Source organism: Silene latifolia, chromosome 11, assembly GCF_048544455.1.
Source record: "Silene latifolia isolate original U9 population chromosome 11, ASM4854445v1, whole genome shotgun sequence".
NCBI lineage: Eukaryota > Viridiplantae > Streptophyta > Magnoliopsida > Caryophyllales > Caryophyllaceae > Silene > Silene latifolia.
Window position 1 is genome coordinate 140,859,488 of NC_133536.1, and position 9,926 is coordinate 140,869,413.

A 9,926-nucleotide genomic window follows, 5' to 3' on the forward strand; every position below is an offset into this window, starting at 1 on the left:
TCCGCTAGATCAATTGTTACCTGAGGTAAATTACCAGAATTCGCAGCAGTATCAGAATGTCCCTTCCTCCGTCGAACTTCCGTCCAACCTTCATCATCCGTGGCCTGATGTTCAGCAATTGTTGATAACTCCTTATCTAGGTTAAAAGCCCTAAGCTCAGCAGCCTTCGAACTCTCCGCTAGACTAACAGTCTCAACAATCTCACTCAATTCTGTACTATGTATCGTATTATTACTATTTGTGGATTTAGTAGCAGATGATCTATTATTTTTATTTTTTGAATTACTATTAAAACCGTTTTTCCTGTGTCTCGCCATTGCAGAGAACAAGAAAATCGCTTTATCTCTCTATTTACATATTATAAATTGACAATTTCTTCATTTGTTAACGTTTCTCATTATTATATACTCCCTCTTATTCACAATAAACTTCCATTTTATTTTGACACAAAAATTAAGAAAACATATTACCCCATCATATAAATAAGTTTGGACCACACAAATACACTATCCTATTATACAATTAAATTTGAACAACACAAACACTTACCAAAAAAAGAAATAAGGAAGTTATTGTGAATAGACGGAAAAAGAAAAAGGGAATCTTATATTGAATAGGAGGGAGTATTTATTTGAGGAAAATATTATAACAATAAAATTAATAAAGAGAATTAAATAATGATATAAAACGTATATTTTAAGGAAAATAAGTTTTTATACAAAGTTAATGATATTGTTTTAATTTATTTTTAATAACATATATTTTAGCTACGAATTATTTTAGAAGAACGAATTTTTATTACCAAAAAACATAGAGGTAAATCTTAAATAATCTTAGATAAGAAACTCTATCAAAATAGGAAAGTAAATAAAAGATCATATCAAAATAGGGAAAATGTTTTTGGCGAGAAAACTTTGAATTTTTCTTATTCTTTTAGTATATAATAATAAAGGATAATACGGAAGATTGCTTTTTTTTTTTTTATTAATAGTAGACCTGGCAAAATCAACCCGACCCGAAAGGCTGACCCGAGACCCGAAATTGACCCGAACTGCCGAACCCAAATGATACCCGAAACCCGAATTAACCCGACCCGAAAATACCCGAGCTTTTATGGACCCGTAACAGACCAGACTCGAAATGACCCGACCCGAAATCACTCAACTCGAAAATGACCTGACAAAATATAACTTTAATTGACCCCGTAAGACTTGAAATGCATTTTTCTCTCTTAATCATTAACCCGAAAACGACCCGACCCGAAGTAACCTGACCCGATTGACCCAAAACAGACCCGACCAACAAACCCGAAATGACCTGACCCGACCTGAACCAACCCGAAAATTTGAGAAACCTAAAATGACCCAACACGAATTGGCCCGACCCGAAGCCGACCCGTTGACCCGTTTTGCCATGTCTAAATTTAATAGTAACCCCTTTTTGTTAAATACTCCGTAGTAATTACCTTTTATTGTTAAAAAATGACTACTTCCTCCATACCACACTAATGGTAACATTGACTTTTTCACACTTGTCGAGACACGTTTTGCAACGTGAATATCTTTAGTTACACATTAATAAAAATTATAAAAATTTGATATTCTTATAGCATTCATGACGATAAATAAAAAAAGATCTCACATGACTATATTTTGTCTTATAGATTAAGAATAATATCGAAGATTCCCTACGAACATGAATAGTGCCAAGATTCTCAATGTTACCATTGGTGTGGTATGGAGGAAGTCATTATTAATAAAAAAAAATAATCACATTTTGCAAAAATACATGATGAAATACAACCATCGTTAGGGCTGAGCAAAACCGGGTACCTGATACCGTATCGGGTACCCGGTTTTTCAAACACCAAAATTTTGAACCCGGATACGACCCGGGTTTAGCCGGATATACGGTTTTCGGATACCCGGTTTAATCGGACATACAGAAACCGGATACCCGGATATGGTTTAATTAATAGTGCTTTCAATTAAAATTTTGAAAAGTTTAACAAAATCAGTAGCCGCCATGCTATATTGCCGCTAGTCCATTACAAAGTTTCAAAAAATCAGTGTACTAGCCATGGCATTAAATTCTGTAGCAAAATAGCAGGCATTTTCCACCAAGGCACCGAGTCAGTGTAGCCATTTCCTTTGTAAGAGATGGAAATCGAGCCGCGGTGGTGAGTCTGGTGATTGCCGAGGACCGAACTGGTGTTTGGCGGCGATGAGTGTGGTGGTTACTCGTCGGAGTTTTTAGGGTTGAGGTTGAACGAAATATTAGGTTGAACGAAAGGAAAGGTTGATTGGTGAGGCTGGCAGGTAAAAATGCTTAATCAATTAAATTTGAGATTTGATTAAACGTATTTTTTTGTTTTAATTAAACCGTGTCGAAAACCGTATACCCGGTTTTGAATTTCCCCGACCCGGACCCAATACGGTTTATAAAAAATCGTATCGTATAAACGGAAATTCGTATTGTGCACCAGAACGAGAAGAAAACGAGATCGACAATAAAAAACATGAAAAGAAAAAACGGAACCGCCACCGCCGATCCAACCGTCACTACCACCAAAGCCAACGACTAGCCCTCTCATTCAACTCTCAACCACCAATAAAGAACCAAATCAAGAGAAGCCCACAAAAAAATCAAAAAAAGAAGCAACAGATGGGCTAAAAGTGATTTAAAACGAAAATTATTGGTGGTTTAGAGATGAATCGCCGGAGATCGGCCTCGGGGAGGCCCAATCACCTACGTTAGAAAGGACTAGCATGGGGGGGGGGGGAAGGAGGGGCGGCGGCGGAGCCAAGCATAATAGGGTTTTGGGGTTTTTTTGGGGGGGATTTAATTGGGAAAATTAGAGAGAGGTTTTTTGATTTGCAGTTGACCTTATAAAATCTTTCTTAATATATATCTTATTTGATTGTACTCAAAGATCATCAGTTAATGTTTAATTATTTATGCTAATTATTTATGCTTTTAGTGGATGTAAAAATGTAATGATATAATATCATTCTCTTTAAAACCAATGTAACAAAATAGTATTCACAAAACACACAAATCTTATTCCGGGTAAAACTGTTGAACCTTCTATTTTACAACTCATAATATGAGACACAACGATAGTATATTTTCTCATTAAATTTCAAAATGAGTTAAATTACTGTAAATTAATTGTTATAAACTCTAATATCCTCCTCTAAAAAAGCCGTGCGTTTGCACGAGAACTATACTAGTAATGGAATTAATTAGAAAATGTTTCCTAACAAAATGTTCTTGGTCTTAATGTTTAGTTTTAAAAATAATAATAGTAAAATATTTATATCACATTGTACATATAATTAGTGCAATTTCATGTATGTAACAAAATAAGAATATCCCGTTAATATGTCTATGCAAGTTAAAAGAATATTATTTCTTTTTAAATGTCACAGAATTATTTATTGTATGAAATTAATCAGTATGGTCCATTTGTAGATATATATGATATTATGAAGCCCATTTATAGCTTAAGTCGAAATTAATTAGGATGATCCAGTTGTAGAAATGATGTTATGAAACCCATTTATAGCCTAATTCATTTAGGCGGTAAAACTTTAAAGATTTTTATTCTTTTAGTTTAAGGGGATTAATGAAAAATTTGTTATTAATGTTCCGCTAACTACATTCCTCTTCTCACTCTCTGCTCTTTACCAATTGCGAGTACTTCATTTCTCTCTTTCTTCCTTCCTTTTCGCACCTTTCGAATATGTTCTCCCTATTTTCTCTCCCAAATTAACGTACCAATTATTTATATTTATTTTATATGTATTTATAATTATTAAATCTTTTTGAGAAATATTGATATTCTCGAGTTGTTGTGGAAATGGGGAGTGGAAAACACAGGTGGAAAATCTCAATATACAGGAAAACCCCGGTAACATTTCCGCAACCGGATGTTGCTAAACCACCTACCGAGTTCGTCTGCCCTATTTCCGGTTCATTAATGGGTGACCCGGTCATCGTTAAATCCGGGCAGACATTCGAGCGAGCTTGTGTTACTGCCTGTAAAACTATCGGCTACAAACCCACATTAAATGACGGTTCTACCCCTGACTTCTCCGTCATAATCGCGAACTTAGCCCTGAAAGCGTCCATCCTCAACTGGGCCCGGGCCCAACAAGACGACCCGCCCGAACCGGTCCGACTCAGCGACGCACTCAAGCTGGTGACGTCAGCGGCGATGATGACGAAATCATCGACGTCATCAGGGGAATTGGTGAGGAGGTTGGAGGAGGTGGGGCCCGCGGTGCTGGTGCACGCGGATAGTGAGCTGACTCGGGGGATAGGGCGGTTAGACTCTGGCGAGTCGTCGGGGTCGTTTAGGAGGACGCCGCTGATGCTGGCGACTCGGCCGAGTTGCTACTCGTCCGGGTCGTCGAGTAGTGAGTTTGAGATGGGCGAATCAGGCACGTGCGAGGAAGAGGTGTTTGTAGGAAGGATGAGGAGCCCGCACGTGTTCGAGCAAGAGGAGGGTGTTGTTGCGTTGAGGAAAGTTACTCGGAGTAGTGTGGAGTCTCGTCTTAGTCTTTGTACTCCCAGACTTTTGTCTGCTCTCAGATCCTTAATTACTTCCAAATATACTGACATCCAGGTACTTCATTACTTAATTATCCTTTTATTTGTGAATTATTGTTGTTAAAATGGTGATTAATTGATTGTGAGAATGTATGTAGAAACCGAACCAGTTATGTCCATTGTCCTATACGAATGATCCAGGCTAATAGGGAATTCATAACCCTACAGAAACTAATTACTCTAATGTGGAATGTGGAGATGGATAGTTGGATACACTCATACATAGTGTCAATTTGATCCTAGTTTATAGTAGATGTTTATTTCGGTTGTCAAGGAGTGTCGGAATGGAGTGAAGATTTGGAAATTGTTTGTTGAAGAAATAGAGAAACTAATGGTTCAATATTAGAAGCTCCACTATATTTCAAGTGTCATATAAATTGTTTCATAGGATTCGACTTGTGTCGGTGCCTTTTAATCTAGGCTTCGACACAACATTCAGATCAAGATACTAAGGTCAGGGCATTGTAACCCCATATTGAGTCGAAATGATCAATTTCAAACCACAATGACTGTTCCGGAGATGTTGAGATATAACAATGCTGTATTTGACACTAAATTTTTGGTGGTAGGTCTGTTTGTATGACATAGTTATGGTGTTTCACTTTACCTCGGTTTTCTGAATGCCACATAATTAATTCTATATTTGGTTTATCAGTTTGAAGAGGAGCAAATGTTTTAGTATAATATTTAGCTTCGTCTATTGTCACAATACGGTGATGAGAGTTTTCAAGCGAGAGTTGATAGATGATTCATTTGTCGATATTTGACAATTTGAAGTATTTCAATAGTTGGAACATCATCAATTCATCATTTTTCTATTATGAGAGTGAATGTGTCAATGGTGTAATCTTTTCAACGTAAAAGTGGAAAAAAAAAAAAAGTAAAATCAAGGTCATTACCGGTGCCAACAAACCTCGCATTACTACTATCATGGCATTGGTGTGCTTCTAGTATACATGATTTAAGATGAAATGAAATCTTAGCTAGTATTCATCTCCCTTTGGAAAATTTTAAAATTTAAGAGAGCTCTTTAATTGTATTAAGGGCATGCTGTAGATCAGGTTATACTTTGGAAGAATGGAACTAGGCCGGTGCAGGTAATGAATTTTCTGTAACTTGCATAGGTTGTGACAGGGACGCCATGCTGATTTCGAGCTTCACATTAAAATATAACCATTTATTGAAAATTGTCGAGAGTTTATAATAAAACGGAAAACCAAGGTCTTTTTTGTTTCAAATACTACAGACAAACCTTATACAAGTACTACCCCATTTCTTGGAAGCCATACAACATCCTATATTTTAAGACAGATTCCTAGCTATATCTTCCCCGAAAAAATCTAAATTTTGAAGTAGTCAATAGTCATGATTGGTATTCGAATGGCATGCTCTAGGTGCAGAGTAAAAGTAATTGTTTTTACCTTGCACAAGTCGTGAAGGAGACGTGATACTGTTTTCGATCACTACATTAAAATAGGACAGTTGGTGGAAAACTGTCCAGAGATATTATAAACTAACTTCATTATGGTCTAGTAACATGCGTAAGAGTGAAATTGATAATAATACATGAAATGAGTGTTTGTCTTTACGAAGATTAGGCATTGCTGGCTGATGATATTGTGTGCTTAAGTTGTCAAAGATCTGCTTAAAAAAATTAAAATAATCATCTGGCTTGATTTCAGGTGAACTCGGTAGCAGCATTGGTGAATTTGTCATTAGAAAAAATCAACAAGGTAAAAATTGTACGGGCAGGATTTGTGCCTCCATTAGTTGACGTTCTGAGGGGCAGATTCCCCGAAGCTCAGGAACACGCTTGCGGTTCACTCTTCAGCTTAGCTCTTGATGACGAGAACAAAACGGCAATTGGAGTTCTTGGTGCATTACAGCCGTTGATCCACATGATGATGAGGTCTGAGAGCGAACGAGCTAAGCATGATGCGGCATTGGCTTTGTACCATCTCTCATTAGTGCAGAGCAACAGGTCAAAGCTGGTCAAACTTGGATCAGTCCAGCTGTTCCTCAACATGGTTAAGTCAGGTCAGATGCCGGGTCGGGCCTTACTCATATTGTGTAACCTTGGGGCATCTAATGAAGGAAGGGCCGCTATGCTGGATGCGGGTGCAGTGGCTTTCTTTATGGAGTTGCTGAAGGGTGAGTTTGACTCTGAATCAACACGGGAGAGCTGTGTTGCTGCAATTTGTGCTTTAAGTCATGGTGGAGGGTTGAGATTCCGAGGGCTCGCTAAAGCAGCTGGAGCAATAGAAGTGCTTAAGGAAGTTGTGGAAAAGAGTGGTCGGGAACGTGCTAGAGATAAGGCTAGACAGGTTTTGGAGATGCTGAAAGCGAGGGAAGAAGAGGAGGAGGAGGAAGTGGATTGGGAAAAGGTTCTCGAGTTTGGGTTCCGGAGCAAAGCCCTTACTCCACAAGCAGTCCAGACATGTCGAAACTCAAAATGAATTCGGAAGATTCATTACTTGAATTTCATAATTGGTTCATGTTAATATTTTAGGGGTGGCTTTTATTCTGTATTTTGTTGGGTGTTCTACTCATTTTGATATGCGCCTATGTTGCTGAGTCGATTGCATTGCAGGTTCCTGTCTATTTTGTGAAAAATCTCATATGCTGGCGGAAATGAAGTGTGAAAAATGTTGTCGGAAAGAGTATCTTGTCGACACTACCGGAAAATCAAGGATCTGCCTTCACTTGGTATTTTAATGTAGCAATTGTGTAAATAGTGGTGATTTTGAACGGCATCAAAGAGCGTGACAGTTCCTAGAGACAGTTCGCGTACTCATGTTCGTTTACTGTTTCTCTGATCACATTATTTTTTACTCTTTTTGGCGACAAACATTTTTTTTACTCTATAAAACAATGAGAATGACAATAACTAGACAGCACCAATTTTTGGCATGAGCCCATGAGCAAGACTCGTGGGTTTTTTCCCACAATAATTGTGATGCTACTAAGTCAGCTGGCTTCACGTGGTTAGCACTTAGCATTATAATTAAAGGACTTTTAATGACATGTTTGTTGTCAAGAAACTTTAGACCATGTCCAAGCAAGATCAATTGGTAGGTCATGACCTTATTTGGTCATGCTAATGACATAATTAAGCAAGTATAATTGGTGACCTTTGATGGTTAATTTGTGACCTTTTGAATCAAAAGGTCAATTTGTGACCATTGTTGAGCAAATTGACCACCTTAGTACCTTCAGGTGATCTTTTTATTGGTTGAACAATAAAAAAATAATAAATAAAAGTATATAATATGATAGTGGGGTATGATTGGGAATGTTGTGAAGTGGAAAATGATTGGGTTGATGACCTAGGTCGCGACCTTCTACTTTGGAGGGTGAAAATGGGTCAAGGTTAATAAGGTGTGATTAAGAGTAAAATCGGGCCGTGACCTAGTTAGCGTGACCACTGCTTGGGGATGGTCTTATAAAGTTGCAGTCTCTTCTACAAGTTACTCTCTGTCTACACGAATTGCTCTAAAATTACCCTTTTTTTTTTTATCCGCAACAGATTGTGTATATGATTTCAAGTGGTGTTTGTTTACATTTTTGAGTATGCTGGTCATTTTGATAATTTGATTGAACATTAAGATTATTTCCGTGCGGATTCCACCAAATAATAGGAACAAGTTTAGGTGTACATCGGGCAAAACCAGTCCAAATAAAAATGACACTTGGTAGAGGTTGACCAGAAATCGAATTAGCCATACCCTCACTTTAATACCCGTCTCAATTGATAATTAAATTAAGTAAATGATACGAAAATTGCGCGAAAGCGGTTTAATAGAATAACGAACAATAATGAAAAAAGGATATTTGACCGATTTAGACCTATAGATCGTTCAATCGTGATCAATTTCGCAAGACCTATTGCTAGTTGATCGAGTTAATGTTTGAAAACGCGTCAAACAAGAACTAGGGTTGGAACGAAACGCGTCGATCCGAATAGCACAACTGCAACAACAATTCTGTTTCTTTTCTTATTCAATATTCGATGCTTAAAACGCTGCACACCCTATTTACAATCATCTAACCCTAGTATCTTTAGGAGATATTATTCTTGTACAATAAGAAAACTAACTCTAGTAAAGAAATAACAGAAAGCAGAAATGAGTAAACTTCTTAAAAACTTAGATAAAGAGATAACTAAACTAGGAAATAAACCACAAATAGGATCCTACAACCTGTTGTACAGTAGCATTGTACAACAGGCCCATATATTACATATTAAACTATTTAAGCCCAAAAAAAAAAAATTCTACACATCTCCTTTTCCCCCTAATTCTGATTTTTCTCCAGTCGACAAACCCTACCCCTCTTTCTCTTCTCTAAATTTCTCTTAAACGATCCGTAATTCTGATTCTAATATGGTGAAAAGAAATCAATTGACATCATAATCAATGAGGAAAAACGCATCTAATAATATTTTGGTGAACGAGAAGCAATTTATATCATCATCAAGAAGGAAAAATGGATCTAATAATACTTTGAGGTAAATTTCTACATCAATCATACGAACTATTATTAGAAGAATACAAGTTCAAAAATTCGAGTACATAATAATACGAGCTATTAAGATAAGAATATGAGCTAATGTAAAAAGATTACGAGCTTAAAAGAATCACGAACTTAAAAATACAAGCACATGAGAATACGAGCTATTAAGATAATAATACGAGCTAATGTAAAAAGAATACGAGTTTGAAGGATTACGAGCTTAAAAATACGAGCGCATAAGAATATGAGCTATTGATATAAGAATACGAGCTAATTTAAAAAGAATACGAGCTTAAAAGGATCAAGAGTTTTAAAATACGAGCACATAAGAATATGAGCTATAAAGATAAAAATATGAGCTAATATAAAAAGAATACGAGCTTCAACTATTTTCATGCATTAAAAATTTTGGATAAATTTTTTTTTCCTCACGAGTCACGTCATATGATTTGTTCCATATATTCAATTAATTATAATAATTTAAAGGAGAATATGATTCATTACCTGAATGATGGATGAAGATGGAGAGGAGTTAGAAAAATATAAAAGCAGTCAGAGAAAGAAAGAGGATTGAATTCAAAATTGAATTACGTTATTTTATTTTTTTTGTAAAAATATTTGAAAAAAGACTAAAATAACCTTGGATGTACAATGCTCATTGTACATCCAGTTGTATAGTCTTGGAACTGGAAATAAACTAATGAAATTTTAAACACTTGTGCTCACCATTTTTGGATCATCCCCTCCCTCTCCGAAAGGAATTGACCTCAATTCATGTAGCCTCAATATGCCGGGATCAA

General features: G+C 36.5%; 1 protein-coding gene across 1 annotated transcript; it reads left to right on the forward strand.

The window, feature by feature from the left end:
- The first annotated feature begins 3,674 nt into the window (after positions 1–3,674).
- LOC141611933 (U-box domain-containing protein 38-like) lies at positions 3,675–7,511 on the forward strand. Its single transcript, XM_074430589.1, has 2 exons — positions 3,675–4,630; positions 6,297–7,511. The coding sequence occupies exons 1-2, from the start codon at positions 3,863–3,865 to the stop codon at positions 7,068–7,070; spliced, it is 1,542 nt and encodes a 513-aa protein (XP_074286690.1). The 5' UTR covers positions 3,675–3,862; the 3' UTR covers positions 7,071–7,511.
- The last annotated feature ends 2,415 nt before the right edge of the window (positions 7,512–9,926 follow it).